This window comes from Lissotriton vulgaris, chromosome 4_1, assembly GCF_964263255.1.
Source record: "Lissotriton vulgaris chromosome 4_1, aLisVul1.2, whole genome shotgun sequence".
In the NCBI taxonomy this organism is placed as follows: domain Eukaryota; kingdom Metazoa; phylum Chordata; class Amphibia; order Caudata; family Salamandridae; genus Lissotriton; species Lissotriton vulgaris.
In genome coordinates, this window is record NC_141691.1 from 1,750,346,317 (window position 1) to 1,750,363,171 (window position 16,855).

Here is a 16,855-nt window from a genome sequence, read left to right on the forward strand (position 1 = left end):
CACGACGTGCGGTAGAAAATCTGAGGGTTTGAGCTTCTGAGGAGAAGGTTCTAGGGGGTGCTGGCGCCTGATTAGCTGTAGTTTGGACTAACATAATGACAGTGATATGTTGCAAGTGTTTTCGCTCTCTATCATGCATTCTTATGTAGGAATTGTTTTAGAGGTTTTAGTTGTGTATTTACTTCTATTATTTCTTATGTTATGTTCTCACATACATATATTTTAGCATTTTTTATTGCTATTTTTATGTACCGCGGGACTCCCACTTCGACGACGGGGAATATTCAAGCATGTGAATCTATGAAAGACACCCCTAATACTGGAGAACAGTCATAATTGATGCCGAGTGAGCAGCACAGAAGTCTGTACGCCACTTCCTTTGCATCTGCTGCACCAAAGACAGCTGTGCCCAAGAAGAAGTGAGTGCAACCCTTCTGATGCTAAAGAATCCAAATAAAGCCTGAATTATGCACAAAGCAGCGGATGTACCTGGATAGATGGATTCAAAAGGCGAAGCAAAGGACATAACTGCACACAAACACAAAAAGAACAAACCATATAATTCTTGCCAGGCGACTAGGGGCTATGTATACAGAGAGTGAAAATGTAGTGTGTTCCGGAGTCATGTGGCCAGGATAGCTGACATGTTCTCCCCCCCTGCAACCATATGTAGTACCATAAATCTCACCATTCACTCTGGAGGTCTATATGTAAAGGATGGAAAATTAACATACAGCAAGTCTTCAGTGCCACAAGCTAAGGTGGTGGTTTTATTTGAGCTAAGGGTGTGGATATCTGCTTAACTGCGATCAATGGAATAAAGCAAACACAAAACACTAGAATTGCTAAATGACATGACATCCCTCTACTTGCAGGCAATTAACAAGAAAGAGAGTTATTGGGGTCAGAGTCCGGGAAGGAACAAGTGAATCCTCACTGTGAAGCACATCAGAGCTCAGCAACTTAGCATTACAATCAAAGTAGCAACTTTAGTGAAGTGCCCAGGAAATGAAATATCAGTGCTTTAAAAAACCATAACATAAATAATGATGCAACTCAAGGCTCAAGCCACTCGATCACTAAACCTGGTGAAATGCAGAAAGGCCCTGAGCTGGAAACAATCTTTTTTTTTTAAATATGTTTACTGGCATTTTCTTAATTACATTACAAAGACATTGTTCAGCAGCAAAACATATTAGCATATTCAATTTAACGTCTGCATTATATACGAATAACAGTGGCGAACAATCAAATAACTGCATCATACACCTGCACATCATTGTGGACCCCTTCCTTTCCCCCCACCCGTACACCCACCGTAGGAGATCATTGTGAATTAGAGAGCGAGAGTTCATAATGTGTGAGCCATGGTTTCCATATTTTCCAGAACTTTTTGGGACAACCCCGTGCTTTATAAGTCATCTTTTCCCACCGATATGTACATATCCATACTCTTTTTCCATTCAACCAGAGACGGGCCCGTCACTGTCCCGATGCCTTAACCAGGTCATGTTTCGCCACCACTGATCCTAGTTCAAGTAGGGTTAACATTGGTTTGGGGCGGGGTCAATTTCGGTGGATATTCCCAGCAGAACAAACTAGGGACTAAGCGGAATTGTCTCTCCCAGAATAGTTCCCAGCTCGTCCAACAGGGTGGCCCAATACAGTTGAATCTAGGAACAGTCCAACATTGTGTGAAAGAATGTACCCTCCGACGCTCTACAGCACAGACAATCAGGTGTTTCTGCCCTCCCTATGCGATGCAGTTGCGCTCTGTCATAGTATGCTGTATGCAGATATTTGAATTGAATCAATCAAAGCCTGGACTTAATGGCCACCTCTTGGGGATGCATCAACGCCATTTCCTAATTTAAGTCTTCCATCTCTCCCAACTCTGACACCCATTTCGTCTGCAGCTTCTGCAATGTGTCTGGCTTATTATTAATTATTGTTCTATATGTCCAAGAAACCGCCTTTTCCTCTAGCTCCCCAATCAGGAGTCGTCCCTCTAAAGGTGCATACTCTGGGATGTCAGTAGTGTCTATGTGTTGCGTCCGCCATGGATGTATGACGTTACCACGCATACCATTACCACGCATACCATTACAACGCGGTATTTACAACGCATACCGTTACAACGCATAGCGCTTTGAGGTGCTGGATAGTGGTAAGTATAATTTTATATTCCAACTCCAGTCCCCGTGGATACTAGGGAAGGTGTTGGATATAAAATTAAACTTATTCCCTATCCTAGAGCGCCCCCCAGCGCAATGCGTTGTAATGGTATGCGTGGTAATGCCTGCGTTGTAAGTGTAGTGCGTGGTAAAAAATGCGTGGTAACAGTTGTACACCGTCCGCCATGCATGGGCCAGGTGCAGGTACTTGAAGTGTTGAGTCGTGTTCATGTTGTATTCTGCCTGAAGGTGTGAGAAAGTGACCAGCTCTTTACGGTGTAATATGTCCTTAAGTTGTGAAATGCCTAGAGGTCCCACAGTCTGAAACCTCGCAATTTCGTGATTTCCTGAAGCCGGTTCCCCACCCAAAGCTTGTGACACGGCCATCCCATTTAATTTGTTGTTCAGCCTGTTTCCATGCTGTTACAGCAATCCATGTCACTGTCAGGAGCTGTACAGCGCCCCTCCCACTATATATGTAATGCGTGTGTGGGCACTTGGTAAACTGCGTGTGTTCAAGTACGTTTGTGGGGTGATCTCTCTCTACGTGTTGCCATTCGTTCACAACAACTTGATGGGCTGCCCAATAATATACCCGAAGATCTGGCAGGGAGATACCGCCGTTATATTGATTGCGCTGTAACATCGCCAGTTCTATCCTCGGCGTTCTCCCGTCCCAAAGAAATGTTTTGCAGTACATAAAGAAATTATGGGAGCACTATCATTGTGTACAGTGCTGCCTTGCCTAGCAATGTCAGTGGTAGGGTCCTCCATCTCTCCACGTCAGCGCAAAAATCCCTGAGCACCCTTTGGAGATTGTGATCCAGCGCCATTGTCGCATTAATTGTGACGTAGCTCCCTAGATATTTTATGCCCTCTCTTGCCAACTGGAGTTGGCTTGGGCCAACAGTATAGCCACCGCTCTGGTCTACTGGGTATCAGTATGATTTTCCCCAGTTGATTTTGTACCCCGCATGTGCGCCATATGTTTCACAACTGTCCATGATTTTAGGGAGTGTTTTTTCCGGGTATGACACATACATTAATATGTCATCAGCATATAGGGATATGGGTTTGTCGGTCTCATCATTCTCTCCACTTCGGAATCCCGTTATGTCCGGGTGCATTCGGATCACACAGGCAAATGGTTCCAGCACCAGAGCAAAAAGCAGTGGGGATAACGGACAACCCTGCTGAGTGCCCCTACCTATTGGGAAATCCCTTGAGACTACCCCGTTGACTCTAACCCTAGCCACAGGTCTATCATAGAGTACGGCGATCCAACGCCTGAATACCGGACCAAACCCAAACTCTTCCAAAACAGACATGAGAAAGGGCCAGGGGACAGTGTCAAATGCCTTTTTGGCATCAAGGGACAGGAAGAGGCGTGGATCTTCTCTTTTTTTCACCACCTTCAACCAATTATGCAGTCTCCTCAGGTTGAGCCTCGTCGACCTTTTGTGTATAAAGCCGGACTGGTCTCTATGGATGAGACCAGTAATTACAGCTGCAAGCCTGTTTGCTAATATTCTGGCTATTATCTTAGTCTCCACGTTTATGCGAGAGATAGGGTGATACGAGCTACACGCCTGTGGTGGTCTGTCCTTTTTGGGGATTACTGCGATTGTGGCTGTCCGCAAGTCTCTGGGGAGGCTTCCCATCTCATGTGCCTCCAAGTATTTGGAGGAGATGTGGGCCAAAAAGCGTCTCGTGTTGCTTAAAGAATTCCGGAGGTAGCCCATTAGGGCCTGGGGCCTTTCCAGTTGTCAACTGGCCAATGGCTACCATTATATATTCTTTTATAATCTTATTGTCTAATGTCTTTGACTCGCTATCTGATAATTTGGGGAGCTGTATTGCCCGAAGATATACCTGAATCTCGGCTAATTCAAGTTGCGTGTAAAAGGTCTCGTAGTAGTCTGCAAAAGCGTTGTCTATTGTGATTGGGGTCAGATGAGTTCATCCATCCTCCGCCTGTATCAGCGAAACTCATCTACTGTGAAGCTCTTTTTTGCTAAGCCATGCTAGCAATCTACCTGTCTTGTCGCCTACGTCGTACAGACACCGGTGCATGGCTTGTATCGCGTGCTGCGCGTCTTTCTTGGCCAGTGTGAAATATTCCTGTCTAAGGAGTTGTAGACTGCGTAGCGTGGAGGGATCATTGCCCTTACTTGCCTGTGATTCGAGCTGCAGTAATTGGCATTCTAACCCAGTGATCTCCTCTTCCTCTTTCCGTTTTTTGTGGGCTATGCTATGGGGGGCGTCCAGCCCCACTGCTTCATTCCTCCTCGCCATTGTTTGGGTGCTGCAGCGATTAAGGATCCCCACCAGGGGGACCCAAGTCCGAGACCTCCAACTGCTGATTAGTCTCCAGAAGAGGGTGTGCAGCGTCCGAAGTCCAGGAATCAAGGATCTCTGATTAATCAGAGTCTCCTTGGCCGCTGGAACTCAAAGAAGTTCTTGATGCACATTCCAGGGCTGTGTCATCGTCTGAGTCCGACATGGTGGCTTTTTGGTTCCTGGGCCTCAGGGATCTCCCCAGTTTATTCCCAACTGATGTCAGGCGCTTGATCGTTCGCCTCCGCATCTTCGCCTTGGGCCACTCCCAGCCAGGGCTTGGCTGCTTGGAAGCGGACAGGGGAGCAGGAGAAGGCGTCCCACGTCATAGCTGAGGCCCACACATCTTCCGGTGTCTGGAAATAAATGTGTGGTATCCTGGAAGATAACTTTAAGTTTGGCCGGGAACAGCAGCATATACTGGATCCCAAGGGCACAAAGTTTCACTTTGATGGGATCGAAGGTGCGCCGTTGTTTTTGAATATCACCCGAATAATTAGGGAACACCATCGCTCTAGTGTTCTCGTATTTGATCTCACCCTATCAGATCCCTGTCCTGAAAATTCAAGAATCGAGCTATCAACTGCTGGGGGGGGGGCCTGGCTGCAGCATAACCCCAGGCATCCTATGCGCCCTTTCTATAACAAAGCAGGAGGAGAATTGCATCGCAGGAAGAGCATCCTTAAGTAAAGTCATGAGAAAATGTCCCGGGTCCGTACGCTTTTCTGGAAAGCCTATGAATCGCAGATTATTTTTGTAGGCCCTGTTTTCGGCGGCATCGACTCTCCAGATCACCTTCTTAATTGCAGCCTGAAGATCTTTTATGTCTTGATGCATGGTCCGCGAGGTATCCTCGAGCTCTGAGACACGTTGTTCAACTTCGGTCACTCGCTCAGAGACCTTGCGCAAGTCTTGTCGCAGAAAAGAGACCTCCGTCTGCACCTCTGCCAACTTGCCTTCCAGGCTCTCCCTAGAGGCAAGGATCGAGTGTAGGATCTCCTTCGTGTCCGCCTCGGCCAGCGCAGGAAGAACTTTTGTGTATAGGTTCATCTTCCCCTGTCTGGCCGTCCTGGAGTCCATATCTTTTGCCATCATGGCTGAACAGTATGTAGAATAGCGCCAGCAACCCTTAGGTGAGACTCCCAGAAGGGGGAGCGGAGGGACGGGGACCCCGCCTAGCAGCACACAGATGTCAGGACCACAATGGCGCAGAAGGTCCCAGCCGGGCTACCCTCCCACGCCAGGCACAACAAGCAACCCATTGAGGGGGATGTAAGCAACACCTCTCAAGTTCCGTGAGATAGACCACCGGTGCCTCTCCGTCCCACACAGTATATCCTGGAGACCGGAAGAGCAGGCTTTCTCACACCTGGGACCCCTAGCGCTGAAAAGCGGCGCAGCTGTATCCCTCTCACCTGCTGGCAAAGGAGCCAGGAGGTCAACAGCCAGGCACACCAGGTGTTGATGCCTCAGGCTAGTTCCAATGGGCCACAGGGAAACTCAGGCCCCTACGATGTAGCCGAGCTGGAGGCGGAGGACACAGGAAGCAGCACGCCCATCGACAGGGGCTCCCCTCCGCTGCTATCTGCAGACTGCACAAAGTGCTGTAGAAAGCAGAGGGTTTCTCCATATCCCAGTGCAGATCGCCGTCTGCTTCAGGCCCCCGCCTCGTCACCAGCCCTAGAGAGGAAATCCAAACGGAAAGCCTCCGGCCTCCGGGTACATCGCTGTTCAGACGGAGCAGGGCGGCGCACATTGCCACTGTCACCTATTGCATCCAAGCAGCTCACACTTGCTGAAAATGCGCCACTCACTGACGTTTCATGTGGGGTCCTGGGCCAGTACACCAGGGTTCAGGTGCTGCCCTGCAGAGGCTCCTGTCCTCACCCTCAAGTCGTCGCAGCAGTCCTCTCAGTCATCGGGCTTCACTGCACTTCTTGTAATGGGCACATTCTCCTCCCCGGGCCCCCACCTCCACAAGCTCAACGGACCCTCGGCAGCCGCGGCGGGCGTTCCCAAAGCGCGAACAGAGGCCACCACTGTAGGGGGGGCAAAGCGGGACTCGGCATCCGCCCCCCGGATTACAATCTCCAGCCGTCCAGCACCACCACAGGCACGCCGGGTGAAGGGTCCGTCGCACTGGCTCAGAGCCGCCCCGGCCGCCATCTTAGGAGCTGCTCGCCGACTAACGCGCAGACAAAAGCTCAAATTTCAACCATGGAGGAGCCACGAAATTCCCAGTCGGGCACACCTCCCCTTGCACAACCTCGTCAGGCACAGGTATTGTTTAATTAAAGGCTAGGAGGAACAGGATCGAATCGGGCCAGCGGAGCTCGCAGAAAACACGGCCACCCGGCCATGCTACTGGCCACGCCCCTGCTGGAAGCAATCTTAACTCCATGCTTCATGGTTGGGCATATAATGTAAAAACTATTTTAAAAAATAGTCTTTATCACGAACCACCCACAGTAAAGAAAGCACTAAGCATGGCGATAAGGCAGGGACAGAGAATATGAATAGCAGAGTTGATAGGCATATAGAGAATTTCTTCGTAAAGAGATTCATGCACAAATATCTATATTTATACTCATCTGTCTGTACCGTTTCTGTTGGAAAGGATCGGGATGTTCTACACACATTATTTGTGGCTCTTGGAGTGACTTGCTGTGCATGGTTTATTGAAATGCAACAGGTTATATAATTGGTGCTAAGATTTGGTACCATAGGAAGAGTTCTACAAATTTAAGGAGTGGGATTCAAAGCAGATTTAGTATGAGTATTCTTTATAGCGGTTACCTGGCCAAGATTGACGAAGAACTTCTTCATCAGGGCTTCATTGTCATCCGCTTTTGCCAGGGTTGGAGGTAGTTCTTTTGTAATAAGCCAAGGTTCGTACCTTGGGTCGACAAATATTGCTACACCCGCATTACTTAATTTCACTTGCGACATCAGCTTGGCTAGCCTGTGGGTCAAATATTTGATAAAATGAAAATTAGGTCTCCCCTCAATGTTCTTTTAGTTGTTTCATTTGCATACTATGAGAGTCCTGTACAATGCACCTGTTAAAAAAGATGCAATGAGCAAAAACACCATTTCTGTTTATTTTAATGTTTGCACAGATTTACAATTTTTTTTAGAAAAACTTGTATTTGACATAGTTTTATTGCATAACTAACATGGTGAAACAGCAACAGCAGACAGAAAATACAGTAGACATTACCACCACCAAGTTGGAGGTAAGCACACAATACTAAAGTGACCACACATTATTTCCAATTTCCATCCACTCACTGAATACTAAATCTGCAGGTAAAGACAAAAGCAAAATGGTAACTGCTGCAGGGTTTTAGATTTGAATTGACAGAGATGGTCTATATTACCTCCCATATGTGGCCTAGAGGTATCTCAGATTTTGCTACTGGAGCAGCGTAATTTGGACTTTACCCTTACAAGTTACAGAAATACAATTACATATGTGCATTTGACATTATATTCACTGTGTGCCTTAATGTCAATAATGTGTGTGAAACATTTAAATGCATTTATGAAATGTAATCATAGTAGAGATTAGAGATGTATGCATTAATGTTCAGTGTAAACATATAAGCACATATTCTTTATTCATGTTATTTCACTAATATTTCAAGTTATATTTGCATATGTCAACGTACTATTTTACTCACGTTTTACATTTATTCCTCAAGTTACACATGTGCATGTAGAACCACGAAACCGTAATGCATATTAAATGCTTAGCTTAAATTTGCCTAAATTCAAATGCATTTCGCATTGTCAGCAAGTTCTCTCTTTCTTGGCAGGTGAATTATGATTTTTTTTGTATTAGACTGCTGATTGCAAGGCCGGGAGGGAAGAACTTAGCAGTAAACATGGAAAATTAATGGTCACAAGAGGCCTTATATTCATCATCTACTAGGACGGAGAGATGTTTAAGGTTGAGAACTACAGTCTCAGACTGATGCGATGGGAAACCAAAGATGCACTTGAATAATGATTTGATTGGTTCCTGGTGGTGTGAAGGCGGTAAGGATGTTTCTGAATCTCTCGTTACTTTTAAATCGGTGTTCTCACATTTGAATGTTAGAGAGTTTCCCTTTATACTTTGAGCAGTACAGACCTCTCTGCTTGGCTTATTCTTGCAAGTGTAAAGCTTCATGCTAAACACTTATTTCTTTCTCCAAGACTTCTACTAAAGTCTGATCATGCTGACACCTTCTATCCTCTTGAAATATAGACCCTTAATAGGAGACCCGATATTGGTCTTATGTTTATAAGACAGAAGGTAAGTTTCCTTATGAACATCTGTTCGCCTTTATCTGCTTCTTTATAGTTGTGGTTATCACAATTGAGTATCTCATTCTATTTTGCCTTAATCTATTGAGATATGTCAGTTTACCTATTGTATTTCTGCATTTATTGAACTTATTTGAGGGTTGATTGGTAATCCAACATAAAACCATTTAACCACCTTCTCCCTTTCAACACTTCCCGCCAACTAACAAAGGTCAATACATCCAATGGGTAAAAATATTTAACGACTAACTAAGAGATTACGTTTTAAGGCCCAGCACTCTTTTACTACCATAAAATTCTTCAGCACACCCAGCCTTTAAGAGAGAAGTAGTAAAGGTAAGATTCCACAGCGTACCCACAGTTGGTAAAAGGCATTTTTGATATTGTTGTTCACCTGAAAAGGCAAAAGTCAAGATTGATGGGGGGAGGAGCCACGGCGGCGACTAAGATGGCCGCCTAAGCGCTCGGCTCCGCCGCTCGCCATCGCCTTCCCTATTATCCTGACGCCCATCCTGCGTTTCAACCGCATCCCCGTGCAGCTGAGACGGCGCGGTGCCTGGCCATGTTACGCCGTGCTAGCGGCCGCCCCGGACGGCCGAGAAACGTCGTCGTGAAGATCGCGGCCTGAACCGGTCATAAGCCGGGACCCCGAGTGTTGGTGCAGCCGGTGCGGAGGTGATCAACAGCGGCCCTGGCCGGACAACAGGGGCCGGTGATCCTGGACGGAAATTGCAGCTTCCCGAGTTGAAGGGCTGACATAGGCTGTGCGCAGTGCAACAACCCAGATCCTTGCCTCATTCATTTGGCTGACCCCTCAGTGGTGACTGTCCCGGAGATCGGAGGTAAGCCCTCCGCCTGTGACGGACATTCTTTGCCGGTTGCCCGGGGGTGACCTGGGCATCGGAGTGATCGCTCGCCAGATATATCAGGCGTTCTGATGTGTTCCTTCTCCTTGATGGGTGGGCGCTAACGCACGATTGGAAGCTATTTTCGGTGTACTCCGCAGTAACCCACTCGTACGCCATAAACATACAAATTTCTCTCGTCTGCCTGATCCGACTTCCTCGCTGTCTGAGGGGTCCCCAGAGACAACGGGCTCAGCATATACCGGCAGCGCAGCAATGGAGCCCACGCTGGGAGATGTCCTTTTGGCTATCCAGGACTTTTGCTTCTCCCTGACCCATCGAGGACTGACTGTCCGCGACTCAATGGCGGCCATCGCTCCTGCAATGAGACCTGGAGGAGCAGATGAAGATACTCTCGACCTGGCACATGACTATTCCCACTCCTTTGATACCGGAGACTTTCAGAGACACACAGTTTTGGATGAGGTGCCTACTGACTTTATTGGCCTGATCAGTGCGATTGCTGCTCTTTATATTTGCACGTCTAGTGTGCCTCTCATCGCAGTACAACGCCATGTGTTTCCTATGCTGGAAAGCGTACCCTGGAATGGAGGTGACGATACCGTGTTGCTACCTTTGCTTAGCGCCTGGATGGCTCTCACAAGGCAGAACTGCTTGCTAGGCTCATTTGCTTCTGGTACTATTGGGTCAGGGAGTTTGTTTACTTCTGTTCGAACTGGCCAGGGATGAGCGCTGACTGTTTCCTGTACTGTGTGAAGGGTCTCGGTGGGGATGCAAGACTCGGCCACTGTGACTTTGGGGGGGTTGAAATGGATGTACTATGATGCCCGCTTCCCATCCTGATGGGCTTACACTTACTTCTATAGCACGATGGAGCGGGTGGGATTTGGGGCCGGCGCGAGGGTCCTCCTCCTTTTCCCATCTTCGGGGTCTTTGCTGGGGCGACAGGCATGTCTGGGGGGGGGGGTGGGGGGGGGGGGGGGTAGGCCGTAGCCGTCCGCTGGTATGCAGGGTGGGGGGATGGGGCTTGATTTTCGTTTCTTTTTGTTTCTATGGCCTTTTTTCTTGTTCTTTCTCTTGTTTCTCTTGTTCTTTCTTATGTATCTTGGGTCAGACGGGGGGTCAGGGTTTGGTTCTTTCTGGGACGATTTTTGCGCTTTGTGTTCATGGGCCCGATTCACAGAATGAACTTAAGACTCATTCCTAAACTTACTACTATTTTGGTATTCACAGAATGCACTTACTACTTTTGGCATTCACAGAATGAACTTACTATTTTTGGTATTCACAGAAGTTAGGATTTTGTCTTAAGTTTGTCTTAAGACAAACTTAAGAGAGACTTAAGACAGACTTAAGACAAAATCCTAACTTCTGTGAATACCAAAAGTAGTAAGTTCATTCTGTGAATGCCAAAAGTAGTAAGTGCATTCTGTAAATACCAAAATAGTAGTAAGTTTAGGATTGAGTCTTAAGTTCATTCTGTGAATCGGGCCCCTTGTCTTTTTCGCATTGTTTAGTGATTCTATGGCTAAGATATCGATTTTAATGCATAGTCACTGAATGATTACATATCCTGCCTTTCCTTCCCACCTATACTTCTGTTTGAGGGCGCATATCCTGTTTACGAATTGTTCCACGTAACACGTGCGTTTTTGTATGTCTTCGGATCCTTTCATTAATGCTATAGAATGAACCCTCTTACATCCTGTTATACCATAGACAAGCTAGATTGCAACTCCTGAGGTGATATATTGATTGGGCGGGCGCTAACTGGGGCGAAATGCACTTCCGCGCTTGTGTATCCTGCTTGTAATGACTTACGCCAGTATTTTGATAACGCTGTTCCACTTGTGGATATCCTGTTATGTGGCTCGCCCTCTCAGCTACCCGGTCTGACTTTAGGACGATTCGCCAAAATTACAAAATGAAACCCTCTTTATCCTTTTCCTGTAGTTCCTTGCCAGTACACCGTAGTGTTGTTATTCCTGTCATCTATCGCAGCGCAAGGTAGCTTGGAATGTTTTACAGTGTCATAGCGGCCGGCCCGCAGTGGTTGTAGGCAGACGCTGTGTACTATGTTTACGATAAATAAAGGTTTTAAAAAAAAAGTCAAGATTGATGGCCAGACCACACACCTTTGAATAAAGGAATGATGGAGAGACCAGACAGAATGGGAATTCAATTGTGAGTATTGCTGGGGTGAAATACACACAGGGTGATGGAAGGCTGCAGTAAGTCTAACTACTGGCAATAGCTCGGGGTAGCACTCCAACCTATCTTTCTTTTGTTCACCTTGCCACCTTAGTTCAGACCCAGCTACATGCAAACCAGTCTTGACCCTACTCCAAAGTAAACAGTCCTTTCTGAACTGCCAAGGCAGATCCTCCCAGAACAGGAACACAAGCAACCAAGGACTGGTTTCGCCCTAGTTATGGGCTCATCACCTGGGTAGCAGCTTAGTTCCAGTGACATAGTTAGCAATGGACCCACGTCTGGACATAACCATACCATTTAGGGCAGTACATGAAATACACAAAAGGTGATGAGAGGCTGCTTGCAATAATTCTAATCACTGGCAATAGCTCAGGGTAGCACTCCAACCCATTGTTCTTTTGCTCACTATGCCATCTCAGTTTGGACCAAGCTACGTGCAAAGCAGTCTTGACCCTGCTCCAATGGGAGCAGTTCAGCCCGAACTGCCGAGCCATTTTCTCTTTATATTGCTGGGATGTCTGTGCCCAGTGGCAAAACCAGTCTTGGCGGCACAAAGAAACAAGAAGTTTTACTGCATCAAACTTTGTACTTGAGATAGGCAAGCTATGATATCTTGACAATTGCCAAGATCGCTAGTTACACTGAAATATATTTAGTCTTTTCACCCACTTTTTGTAACTGTCAAAGATATTGGACTGGGACGCCATGTATGGCTTAAAGAAGGCGAGTGTAGGAAATCTGCCCTTTCTGCAAGATCACCTGGGATTTTTCAACTTTTACAGGACCCTATATTCACGCTGGATTTAGAATGACATGCACTTTTGCCCTGCTAACTAGTTGTAAAGTGCCTGTACAGCCCCTTCAAACATGGTTGAAATTGCATATTGCTAATTGGTTTAATTAACTTACCTATTCAGTCCCTAGTATATGGGACGAGGTGTACACAGGGCCTAGAAGTTAAATCTCACTAGTGGGATGCAGCACACATTGTGCCCTCCACTATATTGGCAGTGTAAACATGGCTTCAGGCCCACCATTTTAGCGAGACTGCTGCAGTTTTAAACCTGAGGGCTGAGCTGTCAAAATGACCTTTTTTACTGGAGAAAACCTCCTTTTTAAATATTAATAAATCATCTCTATGTAAGCATCGTAGTCCACATGGTAGGGTGCATGGTATTTAAAATGGGACATGTAGAAAATTAATATTACCATGCCCCTACAGTGATGAGGCCTAAAAAGCTACTTTCACTGTGGCAGGCCTTGCTGTACTATGTAGAAAATCAGAGTGCAGATTAAAATACTAATAATGTCTCTCAGGAATGGGACCTTCTGCAAAAATAGTGAAACAACAATTTTTTATAGTTATGTAAAATCCAATTCAATGTGAAGTCGGATTTTTCATAAATATGAAGAAAACGTCACTTTTAGAAAGTTTCCTTCCCTTGCATGAAATTTCTGGAGGCTAATTTGTATTATTTCTACAACTTCTCTCAGCCAATGATTAGTCTTGAATAGTTTAGAAAAATATTTGAAATGCATCCAGGAACAAACAACAGGCTTATTTGAATGTACAGAAAGCACTCCTTTTAACTCCAGAGAAAATGCAGCATTGGGGCTGTGGGCCTCTTTTTGACACTCCACTGTCAAATCTTGCTTGACAGGTCTGTTGAGTTATATATAATATAATAAGAGAATGGGATGTCTCGACAATCTTTGTGGATCCCCTGTCTGGTTGCTGATACATCCTGCTTGTAGCTAACATGTCTCTGGATTTCTTATGGGTACAGTACATGCTCCTAACTGTATTATGGTTTTAGATGTGGGAGGACAAAAGGATTACCATAGTTCGGGAGTCACCACACCCACCAGTTGGTTCCACGTATAAATGTGGCACCTCCAGGTATCCACTTCTGAACACTTTCTGGACCTACAGAAGATCAAGAGGACTGGACCTACTGTCTGTGACCTGAGAGGAGCCCCGAAGGACTGCACATGCTCTCTCTTGTACCAAGGACATAAAAAGTAGACTCCTGGGGTAAGTAGCCAGACTTGTGGCTACAGCGAGAAGAACAAAAGTTACTTACCTGTAAACTGTGGTTCTCCAGTATTGGTGCCTTTCATAGATTCACATGCTTGAATAATTCCCCGTCGTCGAAGTGGGAGTTCCACGGTACATAAAATAGTAGTAATATACATATACATATATATATATATATATATATACATATACATATATATATACATATACGGCTCCAATCGCCGAGTCACCAACCACCGCAACACCTGAACGAAGAGTGCGTCGTCGAAGGACTGACTCGACCACGTCCTTAATGTATTCGACAATCCTCTACATGAAAGCACAGGAAGACGACACCATGTTCTGCTTTTCAAAGATTTATTACACAAGTCGGCTGCTGGGACGCGTTTCGCCTGGCTTGTTCACCACAGTGGAAATAAAGTTTGCTATATTTAAAGCCCATCAACGCTATGTCATGTGAATGAAACTACAACAGCATTGCTATGGAAAACAGACTCGTAGTTTTCACGAGATGTGGTTTACAATGCGGCTTTACATTTCTCGTAAAATGCATTTAGGTCAACATTTTCAACATAACTTTTAAATTTCTTCTTTATGTCTATATATATATATATATATATATATACATATATATATATATATATATATATATATATATATATATATATACACATATACACATATATATATACATATATATACATATATATATATACACATATATATACACATATATATACATATATATATATATACATATATATACACATATATATATATATATATATATATATATATATACATATATATATATATATATATATATATAAGAAACCGCACCCCTCAAGTCGGAAAGGAGAAGAGGCCACAAGTGGGAACTTTGCAGGAGCCGTTTAATGGTGGACAGCGAGGCAAAATGCATTTCGCCGAATAGCCTTCTTCAGTTGCTGTTGCTGTTACGTGATCACCCTAACTGCACCTTTGAAGTGTCCAATACCACCCTCATTGGAAGGTGAGTATGTTACCGCCCCCAAGTCACATATTGATTAAACCATGGTGGCCAAATGAGACTTCAACTCCCAGAAAACATCACTTCTGGCGAGTAAATCTTGGGGACGGCAAACAATGTTCAGGGCAAAGATGCGGTGATGAAATGGAGCTTGCACGCTGAATCAAAAGTCAAACACACTCCCTCGAGTCCCCAGACAGTTCAAACCTCGAGTGAAATGCAGCCAAGAAGTAAGCCAGGTGTAGAGCCGAGGAAACAATGAATTCGACTCCTCGTTAGGTAACGAGCTGCCGCTGGCAGTGGGCTGAGGCAAACATGACGCTTGAGGCGGGCAGAAAATGATCCGAGAAAACGGAGAAACACGAAAGCCTTGACAGCTGGTGCCAGCATGTTCCTGCCGCTTGTAGAACCGGAGCCTCCAGCGCACCTCTGGCATGTGCGCGAAATGAATAAGAAACCGCACCCCTCTCAAGTCGGAAAGGAGAAGAGGCCACAAGTGGGAACTTTGCAGGAGCCGTTTAATGGTGGACAGCGAGGCAAAATGCATTTCGGCGAATAGCCTTCTTCAGTTGCTGTTGCTGTCACGTGATCACCCCAACTGCACCTTTGAAGTGTCCAATACCACCCTCATTGGAAGGTGAGTATGTTACCGCCCCCAAGTCACATATTGATTAAACCATGGTGGCCAAATGAGACTTCAACTCCCAGAAAACATCACTTCTGGCGAGTAAATCTTGGGGACGGCAAACAATGTTCAGGGCAAAGATGCGGTGATGAAATGGAGCTTGCACGCTGAATCAAAAGTCAAACACACTCCCTCGAGTCCCCAGACAGTTCAAACCTCGAGTGAAATGCAGCCAAGAAGTAAGCCAGGTGTAGAGCTGAGGAAACAATGAATTCGACTCCTCGTTGGGTAACGAGCTGCCGCTGGCAGTGGGCTGAGGCAAACATGACGCTTGAGGCGGGCAGAAAATGATCCGAGAAAACGGAGAAACACGAAAGCCTTGACAGCTGATGCCAGCATGTTCCTGCCGCTTGTAGAACCGGAGCCTCCAGCGCACCTCTGGCATGTGCGCGAAATGAATAAGAAACCGCACCCCTCTCAAGTCGGAAAGGAGAAGAGGCCAGAAGTAGGAACTTTGCAGGAGCCGTTTAATGGTGGACAGCGAGGCATAATGCATTTCGGCAAATAGCCTTCTTCAGTTGCTGTTGCTGTCACGTGATCACCCCAACTGCACCTTTGAAGTGTCCAATACCACACTCATTGGAAGGTGAGTAGGTTACCGCCCCCAAGTCACATATTGATTAAACCATGGTGGCCAAATGAGACTTCAACTCCCAGAAAACATCACTTCTGGCGAGTAAATCTTGGGGACGGCAAACAATGTTCAGGGCAAAGATGCGGTGATGAAATGGAGCTTGCACGCTGAATCAAAAGTCAAACACACTCCCTCGAGTCCCCAGACAGTTCAAACCTCGAGTGAAATGCAGCCAAGAAGTAAGCCAGGTGTAGAGCCGAGGAAACAATGAATTCGACTCCTCGTTAGGTAACGAGCTGCCGCTGGCAGTGGGCTGAGGCAAACATGACGCTTGAGGCGGGCAGAAAATGATCCGAGAAAACGGAGAAACACGAAAGCCTTGACAGCTGGTGCCAGCATGTTCCTGCCGCTTGTAGAACCGGAGCCTCCAACGCACCTCTGGCATGTGCGCGAAATGAATAAGAAACCGCACCCCTCTCAAGTCGGAAAGGAGAAGAGGCCACAAGTGGGAACTTTGCAGGAGCCGTTTAATGGTGGACAGCGAGGCAAAATGCATTTCGGCGAATAGCCTTCTTTAGTTGCTGTTGCTGTCACGTGATCACCCCAACTGCACCTTTGAAGTGTCCAATACCACCCTCATTGGAAGG

General features: G+C 46.1%; 1 protein-coding gene across 1 annotated transcript in view; it reads right to left on the reverse strand.

Annotated features, from left to right (window-relative positions):
* RGS22 (regulator of G protein signaling 22) overlaps positions 1–16,855 on the reverse strand; it is a 1,820,811-nt gene that overhangs the window by 1,452,963 nt on the left and 350,993 nt on the right. The window contains exon 6 of the mRNA XM_086966055.1: positions 7,308–7,473. Within this exon, the coding sequence (XP_086822181.1) occupies positions 7,308–7,473 (166 nt within the window). The remainder of the gene's footprint in view (positions 1–7,307; positions 7,474–16,855) is intronic.